This window comes from Solanum verrucosum, unplaced genomic scaffold, assembly GCF_900185275.1.
Source record: "Solanum verrucosum unplaced genomic scaffold, falcon-dt-bn FXZP01000102.1, whole genome shotgun sequence".
NCBI lineage: Eukaryota > Viridiplantae > Streptophyta > Magnoliopsida > Solanales > Solanaceae > Solanum > Solanum verrucosum.
This window is the reverse complement of record NW_026019930.1, coordinates 3,264,513-3,277,398: the sequence shown is the minus strand read 5'-3', so window position 1 is coordinate 3,277,398 and position 12,886 is coordinate 3,264,513. Positions and strand designations below refer to the sequence as shown.

The window sequence follows — 12,886 nt, the reverse complement described above, 5'->3', positions numbered from 1 at the left end:
AACTCAACTCGATGATGAGTTGGCATACACAGACCAATTGTCGAGTGGGAACAATATTTGGCCAACTCAGCATCTATGAAAACTCTCAATGCAATCTCCCTGCTGGCTTCAGCATATCAAGAACCACATGCATGCATGCCTCATATACACACAGAATAGCCATCGACAGTTGCAACTGAAAAAGCAAAAGTAAAAGCAGAAGCAGTAATAATTACAGAAAGCATTATACATCCAACAAGAATAAATGGTACAGATATTGGCTTTGGCCCCTCATCTAAAGGAAAATGAAAGGGGTAACCACTAGTCTACTACAGAAACATAGAGAAAAAGGGGCCATGATCAGTTAATTCAAACTGAAAGAAGATGAGACACCCCTCCCCCAACAAACAACAAGTTTAATATGCTTAAAAAAGATTGGTGATGAATCTGAGTTTAGCTTAATTACTGCACATCTCGAGGGGGACTAATAATGACCACTTCACTTTGTTGCATTGGCAAGATCAGAGAGTTCTTGTTTATCATGTGAGGTTGGGCGTCGAAGCTCTTCAATCTGTTTAGAGATCTCAGCCATTGAAGGTCGCTTATCAGGATATTGAGCTGTACAATTTATTGCTAGCTGCAAGAGTTGGACCATCTCTTCTTCAGCAGTCTGGTACCTGAGGAGCTCAATATCAAATACTTCAGAAGGCCATTCTTCACGAACGACAGATTGAACCCACCTTGGCAAATCAACACCTTCTTCATTTAAGAGGGCATGACTAGGTGCTTTTCCAGTAAGAAGCTCCAAGAGTAATACTCCAAAGCTATAGACATCAGCCTTTTGGGAAACCTTGCGAGGATCAGTTACCTCTGGAGCACGATATCCAACAACTCGAGTAGGGGAGGATGGCGATCCAACCAAGTTAGCCAGGCCAAAATCTGAGGCACGTGCTTCGTATGATTTGGTGAGAAGAACATTGGATGATTTGATATTCCCATGAGAGACATCAGGACCTTGAGAGTGAAGGTATTCGATGCCACGTGCAATTCCGAGGGCAATACTGGACCTGATTTCCCAATTCAATGGTGTTCTGCCAGCCCCCTTGCTTCCTAGTAAATTAAAGAAATTGTAGTGAATAGAAAGTAGAGTTGCAGCATACAGCTCATTACAGCTTCTTAGTCACTTAACAAGTTTCAAGTATACCAAAGGCGAAAAATGTACATGTTCATGCAAGATTCACATGCCAGGAAACTAATCACCAGTTGAATAATTAGTTTCGGAGATTCAAAATTCTAGTCCTATACAGATGCTCTAGATAGAAAAAGAACATATAATGATAGACCCTACTACTGTAGGGCCAAGTGAAAGATTATATGTGTGCTTGTTCACCTTTCCCCTGTATATGGACAGGGTATCTATAAAGAACAAAGGACCCTTTTGCTATAATGAAAGCACTAAATGAAATGGAGTACTACTTATTGCTCTTAATTACAAACAACTTTAGATTTAACATACTTTCTTATATTAGAAGCATGCTTTACATAATGAAGACTAAGGTAATGATAAGAAATTAATGCTTAATTCTAGGATCACATTTTCATTGGATTGAGGGGCCAAATACTACAGACATTGCATGTTACACTGTTAGCAACAAGTCAAACTAATTATTCTAACAAAATGTCAAAGTCTGGAACAAATATAGTGTATCTACTGAATAAGGGAAAAGCAAGTAAAACACCAGATATTGGTAGCTACGTTGCGTGAACTCATTAAAAATATCGACCAATACATGTCGGACCCTCCAAAAATAGTGATTTTTTTTTTGAGAATCCATGCCACTGAGTGTGTGTTGGATCCTCCAAAGGTAGTGCATATTTTGAGGACCCATGCTGCTAAGTGCATGTGAGATCCTCCAAAAAGGTAGTGTATTGTTAGAGGATCCATACCACTGAGTGCGTGTCAAATCCTCCAAAGTAATGCATTTTTTGATGATTTACAGATGCGGTAACATTTTTAGAGAGTCCGAACAACATGAATTGACAGTAAAAGAGTGTACTAAAACTTACCATGAAGAAGAGCAGACAAGCTTCCCATTGGCATATAGTCAAAGACAAGAAGTTTTTCCTCCCTGCTGAAATAATAAGCTCTGAGAGGCACCAAATTCTCATGATTCATTGCTCCAACTGTTTCAATTTTCTCCTTGCACTCCCTTTCAGTTATTGCCACATCTTTCAATCTCTTAACAGCAACAATTGTACCAATCTCCAAAACTGCCTTATAAGCTGTTCCAAATGTCCCCTTTCCAAGAACCTCAGCAGATGCTCTCAACAAATCCTCCAATTCAAATGCTTTATAATAATCTCCAAAAAACACAAGCTTTTTCCTAACCCCATTTTCTCCCCAATTCTCTTCACCACTATTCAATACTGCAGCAGCAGGTGCTGCTACAGCAACTGAATTCCCATTATTTACACCTCCATTTTCGGGTTTCTCAATTTGTTTCTCCCCGGGAACTTCTGTTTCCGGTGACTTAATTGTCTCAACATCAAGAGACCTTGTTTTATCACCGGTTTTCATCCTACCTAACACAAACAAAATCGACAAAAGAATGAAAAATCCAGCAACAGACCCAATGACAATACCGGAAATAGCTCCACCAGATAGCTTCTTCTTCTTGTTATTTGAATTCCCAATTTCGATTCCATCAGTAGCTATAGCAGGCTGAGTCTTACTTCCTGGGCAAACATTAATAGGCTTTCCACATAGAGAATTCCCAGTAAAAGAACTCACTGGCATTACCTCCAAACTTTTCGGAATAGACCCATTTAATCTATTGAAAGACACATTAAACTGTTCGAGATTTGGGAAAAACTTTAGCTCAGGCATTAACCCAGAAAACTGGTTTTTCTCAAGTAGAAATGTTCTCAATCGGGTCAAACTGTTAAACCCAGATGGAATTTCTCCAGAAAAATTGTTTTCAGCGAGATTTAACCGAACTAAAGAGTGAAGCCCAGAGAAGGAAGAAGAAACAGCTCCGGTAAAAAAGTTACCCTGGAGATAAATGTTACGGAGCTCAACACATTTTGAGAGATCAGAAGGGAGAGGACCCGAAAGGCGATTGAGTCGAAGACTAAGTGTACGAAGACGAGTGAGGTTGGAAATTGTGTTCACCGGAAGGGTACCGGAGAGAGCTGACGCCGGTAGCCGGAGAACTGTAACACGGTTGTTTTCACATTGTACACCAGCCCAGTTGCATGGGGAGGTACTGGTGGTGTTCCAGAGAAATGTACGGCCACCCACGGCGGAGCGAAAAGCTAAAAGTGCAGCACGGTCGGAACTAAGATCCGACGAAGCTGTTACAAACATGAAAACATGAATTATGAAGATGATTAACAACACCATTGTCAAATTTGACAGTGAAACTGAAATTGAACTAGCCAACTGAAATGGGCAGTGCCTACTTGTTTTAGCTGAATATGGCGCAAGAACCAAGAACTGCTAGAAATTCATAGCAGAGAGAAATGTAGTAGCAGAAGTAAGAAGAAAGAATGGTGTTCTTTGTAGGAGTGATGAAAAATGTATAGTAGTAATAGGATGTGTTTGGTACGAATTTTTTAAATTTTATCGTATTGGTTGGTCAATATTTTTGACAACTAAAAAAAAAAAGTTCTCAAATAACATTTCATATTTAATTGTGTTATTTTAACACACTTTATCTTCACTCATTTTCGTAACATAGGGATGGAGCCAGCATTTGAGTTACAGATTTATAACAATTATAAATAAATTTTAATTCAAAACTCATAAACTAAAAACTCTTGTTCACTTATGTCGTATCCCCTATTTTCACATCCCTACCTTTTATTGTATTTTTTCTAGATTATATATAAAATATATTTTTTGTGAATCAAAGAGAAAAATATAAATAAAAACAATGTTTATTTTATTAAATATATTTTGAGCACATCCTACAAGTAAAAGAAAAGAGAAAAACTTAGGTGTTAAATGAGGTAATAATTATGGTGACCTATGAGTTGATGGGTGTCATGATAGTGTCTATGCTCTCAAAGAGAAAGTGTCAAAGTCTTGCGATTTTCTTGCTCTTTTTGTAGAGCGGATCACCTCCGGTAGTTGATCCCTCCATTTCCTCCAGTGGGCCGTTGAAATTGCAACACCTGTCCCAATAACAAATAAATGTTGTAGATAACCTACTGTGGTTAATTGTTCACTCTCGTTACTCTTTCCTCTTCACATTTAAATAAGATCTCCTCTCTCCTATTAAATTAATTCTCAAATCTGTCAAACAATTTAAATGAACAAAAATATCAATTGCACTTTGAGTAAAAAACAATACAGATTGAAACGAGCTAAAGTACAAAAAAATGTCATATCTCAATCAGTTCATTTAATATGTCTTTGATTTAGTTGTACACAAATAACACAATGTTTAAGAATGTAAAAAATAAAGAGAAAAAGGGTATGATATATCCCTCAACTTTGTCATTTGAAGCTGATATGTCTCTTATTATGAAAATGACTCACATATACCCCTATCGTTATAAAATGAGCTCACATATACCCTTCATTTAATGGAAGTGAAGAAATTAGTTTTAAATTTATATTTTTGACTTTTAATTTTCTTTAAAATTATTTAAGGGTATATATGATTCTTCTAGCAAAGTTCAAGGTATATTTTAATTTTTTTCATACATAAATTATTTTTTGACTTCTTTGATTATAATTATTTGAGTTTCTTATTCTTATTTTATTTTTTCTTTCATTCCTTAGTGTAAAGAAAAAAATTTAAAACTATTTTTTTGTGACTATATTATAATTTAAAACTATTTTTTTTTTTGTCTATATTGTAATTTAATTTTTGTATTTGAAGAAAAAAAATTGGTCATCTATAATAAGTTTTACAAGAATATTAGTGAAACATAAATAAATTTGACCATCAAAATAATAAATCTAAATTAGTCATTGAAACAAAAAAAAGTAAAAAAAAATAAAATGTTTAAGGAGGATTAATTATTCTCATATGGGATTATATATATATATATATATTTAAAATAATAGAAAATTAAACTAATTTTTTTTTCTTCATTTAGTTAGAGGAAAATGGTATATGTGAGTCATTTGTATATAAGTAGGGATATATATGAGTCACTTAACGAGGGTATATCAGCTCTAAATGACAAAGTTGAAGGGTATATCAGAATCAGACCATTTTCCCAAAAATAAAAAAGTCTCATTATCTTAAATAAAATGTGTATATAACATAGTACTCCGTATTTTTACTGGCATGTAAGTTTAATAAGACCAAAATACTCCTCCGTTAATCAGAGATTTTAGATTTGAATTGTGAGTATAATTTATGTATTTATTGATGAAAGCTCTATCCCCAAAATGGAGCCCTATTAGCACGAATCTGGATTAAGCATTGAATATAAATTATTTTTCAAATTAAAAATAATAGGTTTAAATCAATGCACTAGCAAGACTAAAATTTATTCCTAACTAGTAACAAGTATCAATTATATGAATTATCTTTCTTCTTTCAATGAATCCTTATTTTAGCTAAATTTGCATTGATTTCACATAGACAATTTCTACTACGTGATTTTAGTTCTATATCTTATGCCTTTATAATACCTTTCATAATAGTTTTACACTACATCAATGCATCGACAGATCGACTTAGAATATGCTCAAACGAAATCATCTCTTGTAATTTTTTCATTATTTTATCCTTAATTCGTGTCATTTAATTATTTGATCAGTACATTCATCTTAGCATTTGTATTTCTATAACACTTATCTTATAATGGATATATGTTGAATTTTACTGTTTCAATATTTTTCATTATATAGCATTATCGATCGTATTACCTATTAATCATTCACTTTAATAGATAAACTTTTATTACATATCACGGTAAATAAAATTCTAGTGAAATAAATATGAAGACAAATATTAGAAGATATTAAAAACCTTTTATCATTCTAGGACATGTTCGATATAAAAAGGAGTGGGAGCCAATTCTGCATTTTTTGTCCTTTAAAGGACCCAACAAATCCAAAAACGATCTTCATAACTCATGCACTAATCAATATGAAAATTCACCGAAAAAGGATTATGATAGAGTGATAAGTATCTTTTTCATCTTTAATCAAAAGTCTCGAATTCAAGTCCCTTTAGATATGAAGTCGTCTTTATTAATGAGTGTTTTACTCCCAATATGAATTTTTTCCATGCAAATTCAACTTTAGTTGAAATTCAATATGAATATCGAGTTGGAAGAAAATGCCCAATCATGTTATGAATAGTTAATGTGGGAACAAAAGTACATTCTCACATGGATATTATTGCACAAGGGAAGTGCTATTATATACGTCTGTCCAAAAATAGGAATCAGTAAATATACTATTTCATCATTAATTCTTTGTTTCTCATGCATTTTTTTATTTTTTTGCCTTTTCCCCCTTCTTTGTTTGTAATATAAAAACAAATATTTATAAAGAACCCTAAACTCTGCATGGTTACATTCATACTCTTTTTCACATTCCATCCCCAAGTCTTTTAACTTTTAAGGGTTCGATTGAGTTTTCAGACAAATTATGTTGACATTAGTTATTTTAATTATTATTTTTATTGATTGTTTGATTGAGTTTATTAAAAATAGAAAGAGAATTTGAGTGATCTTAGAGTTATTTTTGTCATTACTTCATCCTTTGATAGGGATAATTAGTCTTGATGCCAAATAGTTTTTCAAAAATTATTTATGCTTGTCCAGCATACTAAACGACTCCAAAAAAGAATAAAAATGAAAAAAAGAGAGAATTCTGAACCCCCAATTATATTCAAAGAACTACAAGGAAAAGTAATATTTGCTCTCTTCACTTAGACATTGATGATAAAAATTTATCTGCACTCAATATTATATTAAAATATATTAATTGCTTGTGGTTAAGAGACATTTTCTAAGGTGTTAATTTGACAATATTATTATAAATTAGTTAGTTCAATTGAGTATTATGGTAAGCACAAGAAATCCAACTAATTGATTTCTTATAAAAGAGAGAAAGAAAGAAAGACAAGATGATTCTTGTACTGGATGAAGTGTCTTATTTACCAACTAATAAAATAATGATAGTTGGATACAACAAAGCAAATAATGAGCAACAAAATTTAACAGCTGTTAACGTAAATATTCTTTTATCCCTCCGTCTCATTTTATGTGAGGTGCTTTGACTTCACACGAAGTTTAAGAAAGAAATGAAGACTTTTAAAATTTGTGGTCCAAAATGAATGATAGAAATTTGTGTGGCTGTAAATCATTTCACTAAGGATAAAATAAACATTTTATAGTTAAATTGTTACTTAATATAAAATTGTGTTATTTTTTTGGAGACTAATTAAAAAGGAAAGTAAGTCACATAAATGACTGAGGGAGTAGTAAAGTGAAGGTTTTAGTTAGTTCCAAAAATGTTACTCCCTCGTGAAACCTCGAGTGTGAATTATATTCAACTAATTTCGAAAGTAAATTGCATTAGACTAGTTCAATATTTCAAAATTATAATTTAAATATTTAATAATTATATTAAAAATGCTATAAATTGCAACTTCTTTATATTAACATAATAAAAAAAAACCATCTTTAAATATGGTAAAAGTAGATTTAGAAAAAATGGTAGTAGCACTACAACTAACAAATTCACTTCCTAATTGTAATCACGATAGTGTCATCACTTTGTCTAATGTCATGAGAGGAAATTCTCTCTCTTTTAATGCACGTTATTAATTATATGGTGTTAGTTTGGACATAGTTGTTAAGAAAATTACTCAATTTTAAAAGTAAGATGTATTTTTACTAAACGACTTTGAAAAAAAGACTAGAATTGAAGTAAAAAATTCTTTTTGATTATGTGAAATACGATTTATTTTGAAATAAAATAAAAAGATAAAATTACCACAAAGGGGGATAGTAATTAGTATAACGAGATTGGGACAGTACCAAATAATAAGACAGTGTTTCACTTGTCATGCAGGCCCTCAATTATGAGTAATATAGCTGTTGTAGAGTCGATACAAAAAGAAAGAAAAATTGATTTTGTTAAAGGATAGTAAATTGTCTTCTTACCTTTTGCTATGAACAGTATGATTAAGACTTGTGGATTTTGCATAACATTGATAGCGTAAAGATTTTTTTACACTATTAATATAAGTTAATATGTGATAGCAAGTTAATTAGTAGTACTGATTTTACTATGTTACCAACTAATGATTATGAATGAAATTCACCTATAATTTCCTTACAAGTGACATGATTATGGAAAAATAATTCTTCTTTTGTTAGGTGTTCTTTTATTCCCATCAACCATGTCTTGAGTTGGTACATTAACAGATTATTTTTGTCCCACCAAACATGTATGAGAAATCATATCATATGATTCTTGAAGACAATTAAACTAATCAAACAATGTATGAATCTCAATGAACTAAAGAATGAAGCAAAGCCAATTTTGTACATTAAACTCCTCTTTCTTCGATTTGAATAGACAGTTTGAAAGCGTGGATTCCGAGGTTTTTTTTTTTTTTCAATTTATGTGACGTAGTTTCAATTAACATAAAAGTCAGGTAGAAACAAAGACTTCTGAGCTTTGTGGTATAAAATATGACATTACATTGCCCGGTTATAAAACTTATAGAACTTGTGAAGTATGCACATAAACTGAACAATCTCTACATTAAAAGTGTATCACTCCTTTCGGAATGAACTAAAAAGGAAAGTATTCACGTAAACATGAGTATATATAATGCCAGTCTGTACATTCATAATATATTGGTCAAGGAGTATTTACAACAAGCAACAAAAGAAAGACTATATGTAGCCTTAAGTCCCTAATCTATTTACAATAGGCATCCCCAATTCTTGATCCCCTGCCTACTTTTATTTATAAGCGGCGGATCTAATTACAGGTTCAACAGAATTCAGTAGTACTTTAGGATCAAACTAAATATACATATGCAAAAAAACAAGTGTATATATAGAGTTAGAGATACATTTCAGAAATCCACAACTAGGGTCTAAATACTAGATCCGCCACTGTTGCTTCCTAAGCTTGTTGATGTTTCTCCTTCCTTTAGTTGCTAGCTATGAGCAACAATGCTTATTCTTGTATCTTCATTGAACAATGATGTAGTAGCTATATGGCTTATTCCCAGATCTTCATTAAACAATGTCTCGTTGAACATCGAATCGTCTACAAAGATTGGATTGATAATTGGTTCTTCACAAGTCAAAGGATTAGCTTGATCAACATTGTCCATTCTTGGTTCTTCAATGTTGTACATTTGGTTAGCTACTGCAGTTGTATCAATGTTTGGCATTGCTTCATTTGACAATTCCTTGAAAGGGTATAATGTTTGAGGCTCTTCTTTGTTTCTCTTAGCAAGCTTAGAAGCAAAAACATCTAAAGCTTCCTTCATCCATGGATGCCAACATATTTCCCTCGCTTCGTTAAATTTCATCTGCAAAATAAATTTAACCAAACACTCTGTTACCTTCCACCAACATAGGTACCAACTAACTCTGTTCACCACGACTTAGACAAATATAAATAAATTGCTTTTTACCTAAGTTTTAGTGAACAGAGTCACCGATATTAATAACACATGATTCTTACAATGAGGCAAATACAACATTGAGTTAAATTTTTTGAATCCCCCTCTGATGTAATTAGAAATTGAGATAAAAAAAAACAAACCCATAAACGTCGACGAGCAGATTTCTCAGGCCATTCATCTAATTCCTGAGTGACAAGCAAAGGCAGCATGTGTCCCTCATGAAATGTGCCTTGGCTTTTGCTCTTGAAACTCCAGGTACCTAAATAGTCCTGCATCCAATAAACAAACAAAACTCCATCACATCTTAAATTAATTGGAATCGACTACATGTACCATTCCAAAAAAGCAATAATTTTCGATTTTGATTCTATAAAAATTTAAGTTTCATCGACTCACCTGAACATCAACATCGCCAAGAACTCCAGCCTCCTCAAAGGTTTCTCGTAAAGCTGCATCTTTTAACGACTCATCAATCTCCCAACCACCCTGTAATTTCATTACAAAACGAATAATATCAATATATATATTATAAAAACAATTATCCAATCAATAGAAAAAAAAAAGTACCTTAGGGAACATCAATCTTGGACTTTTCTGTGAGCTGATCAATAGAAACTCCAAATCATCAATATTGTAACCTGACTGGTAACTATTTATGTATCTGTATGGAATGCATCTGCATCACCATATATAAAATCGAGAATTAAAAAATAAAAATCATACATGTAACAAATAATCACACGATAGGCTTAATTTCAAATTTTATATCGAGATAATTCACTTAATAACGTACCCAACAACTTGACGACAACCTTCATTGTACCTCTGTAAGTCTCTTCCCATACGGGAGGACATAGAAAATGTCTTGAACATTTTCGAATTTTCTAAGAAGTAAATAAAATCAAATTATAATTTTCTTGTTCTTCATAAACAAAAAAAAGGGGAATGGAAGAAATGTCAATTATATGTAGGATTATTATAATTTGGCGGTTATAGAAAGAGAAAATAAGAAGAAATAATTTTGTGAATTGTCTACTGCCTAAATATGGAAAAAAGATAGCTATTTTATTGGGTTACATCTCATTTTTTTTCATACTAGAAGCTAAATACAGGGAATGGTACGCTATTTTTGTGTGTGTCCTCTCTTTTAATAAATAAGAGAAATAAATAAGACGTTTTGTATCTACGAGTAAGATAAGATAAACTATAGTTATTTATGAAAATTCCTCCGTTTTGGCATATCCAGAATTTTTATGACCACTAATTTAGGTGGCATCATATTGTCCGTTAACAAGTTCCAATTGTTCTTTCGTCCATCCATCTTTCGACTTAAAAAGCGAATTTATAAATCTTATTTTGCAACCGTAATTGAAATAAAATAAAATACGTCGGACCAAACAAACAAGAGTCAACAATAAACCAATGGACATTGCTCTTCACAAGTCACAAGCCACTGTCATAGAGAATAAAGGGATTGGGTTTGCCTAGTGTCTGTGTGGTTTGTAGGCTATTACACAGTGGATGATTTACCCCGTGCTCACCCGAAGCCTGAAGGGCAGAGGTTGTGATCGAGATTATAGCAACCGCGGATTATCTTTGAGATTAAAAAAGAAAAGGGGGATGGTTTCTTTTGTATTTGTATTTTCTAAGATAAGAATAAAGGAATAGTAAAAGGCCAATGATGCTTTTGTTTGGAAGTTCCAATTGAGGAGAACCTTTCAAAGCATTCAATTAGGAAGGTTGTTTGTATTTGGCCGTTTTACAAAATAGAAAAATTTGGAAATTTGAAGTGTGTCAAACTTTTTCTATTTTGCTGAAGGTGGGTTTATCAAAGTTGCGTGACATACTTTTATTCAAAACATCTGAATTTGCGTGACCATTGTTGGCTAAGCCACTTCTCCGTTCCATCATTTCAATTTGATTGTCAAATCAGGCATAAAATCTTTTGAATATTATAATTTTAAATTAAAGATATATAAAATGTATCGAAAACACTTGCACTAACCCAACTGTACTCACCTTAAAATTGTCCACCAGTTTGGTAAAAGGAACTTTGGCACCAAGGAAGCTAATTGTTCAAAAGTCAAAATTTATTACTATGTCAATCTTACAGGAATATAGGACTCAAACCGATTATCTAAAGGATGAAAGTTTCAATTTTATCCTATAACTAACAAAAGTGGGCTTGAATATTTGTTCATTCTAGAAAGTGAAGATTTTTCTTTCACATGTCTTTTTTTTATTTCTCACTCATTGATATCCGTACTGAATCCCAACTATTTCAGATTCACGCTACATAGGGCCATTATTCATGAAAAATATTTCCTACCAAATTTTTTTTCCATATCCAAATTTCAAATTCGAGATCTCCGACTAAAGATAGAACAGCTTCATCCACTACACCACACATTTCCCGGGTCATGGCGCTCTTCAAATAATATAGTACCAAAGTCCAAAAGTGCATGATCAAATCATAGAATATTTGTTTTGACCAAGGTCACCCAAACCTAGGACTCGACTCAGTCCAATGTTCACACGTTAGTGAGCACATTGAAATTACATACGCGTTAAAATCAAGCACAAAGGTATAGTAACAATTAACTATTTAATTTCAAACAACTAGTCATTGATTATATAAACAATATACAAGTTGCTCAAAAGATTAATTTATCATAATTTGATTTTTTATATGTTGATCGTTTGATCATAAATCTATAATAACCCTTATTCTTTAGTCGCATTTGAGACCAATTATATATTTCTTGCAAATCTCACATAAATCGAGCTACTAAAAGGGGATGCTAGTTAATTGAAAAAGGTAAAAACAAATTATCCTAATTTTAATTTGCAGTAGATATAAAATTGAACAAGACGTAGGATGCATATAACATACAAAATTGTCATGACACTACATAAGACAAATGTGTTTTTTTGTTTAATTTTATACAAGTTTAAGTGTCTACTGTTGCATACCCAAAATTGAAGGACATAGATATCAGTTGAAGCTAAATTGAAGGGCATATTTATGTATTACGCCTATACTTTATTATCCGTAGTAACTATACATTAAAGACAAACCACCAATCATAACTTTAAAATTCTGGATGTAGCTGATCGATTAGATGTGTCAAATACCTATAAAATTAGTTAAAGATGTGCGAACTGATCTAAACACCAGATTATCAGGAAACAATTACAATTATTCTTTTTGTGGTAAAAGTGAAAAGTACTATAGAATTAGAAAAAATATAAATAAGTTCTACAACTTATTAAACTGT

General features: G+C 32.3%; 2 protein-coding genes across 2 annotated transcripts; both read right to left on the bottom strand.

Annotated features, from left to right (window-relative positions):
- Nucleotides 1–145: 145 nt before the first annotated feature.
- LOC125830792 (probable inactive receptor kinase At1g48480) lies at nucleotides 146–3,514 on the bottom strand. The gene is made up of 2 exons (XM_049509969.1): nucleotides 2,047–3,514; nucleotides 146–1,089 (listed from the first exon to the last, which is right to left on the bottom strand). Exons 1-2 carry the CDS (start codon nucleotides 3,380–3,382, stop codon nucleotides 479–481), a joined length of 1,947 nt encoding a protein of 648 aa, XP_049365926.1. The 5' UTR covers nucleotides 3,383–3,514; the 3' UTR covers nucleotides 146–478.
- A 5,275-nt stretch (nucleotides 3,515–8,789) lies between these two features.
- LOC125829571 (nudix hydrolase 18, mitochondrial-like) lies at nucleotides 8,790–10,611 on the bottom strand. The gene is made up of 5 exons (XM_049508785.1): nucleotides 10,402–10,611; nucleotides 10,176–10,284; nucleotides 10,005–10,094; nucleotides 9,749–9,877; nucleotides 8,790–9,512 (listed from the first exon to the last, which is right to left on the bottom strand). The coding sequence occupies exons 1-5, from the start codon at nucleotides 10,479–10,481 to the stop codon at nucleotides 9,132–9,134; spliced, it is 789 nt and encodes a 262-aa protein (XP_049364742.1). The 5' UTR covers nucleotides 10,482–10,611; the 3' UTR covers nucleotides 8,790–9,131.
- Between the last annotated feature and the right edge of the window lie 2,275 nt (nucleotides 10,612–12,886).

Excerpts from the sequence above, each read along its gene's own strand:
- LOC125830792 (XM_049509969.1), bottom strand. The coding sequence starts at position 3,382 with ATGGTGTTGTTAATCATCTTCATAATTCATGTTTTCATGTTTGTAACA. Across the intron at positions 1,090-2,046 it reads CTTGTCTGCTCTTCTTCATG|GAAGCAAGGGGGCTGGCAGA; the intron begins GTAAGTTTTAGT and ends TTAATTTACTAG.
- LOC125829571 (XM_049508785.1), bottom strand. The coding sequence starts at position 10,481 with ATGTTCAAGACATTTTCTATGTCCTCCCGTATGGGAAGAGACTTACAG. Across the intron at positions 10,285-10,401 it reads GGTTGTCGTCAAGTTGTTGG|ATGCATTCCATACAGATACA; the intron begins GTACGTTATTAA and ends ATGGTGATGCAG. Across the intron at positions 9,513-9,748 it reads CTGCTCGTCGACGTTTATGG|ATGAAATTTAACGAAGCGAG; the intron begins GTTTGTTTTTTT and ends TTTATTTTGCAG.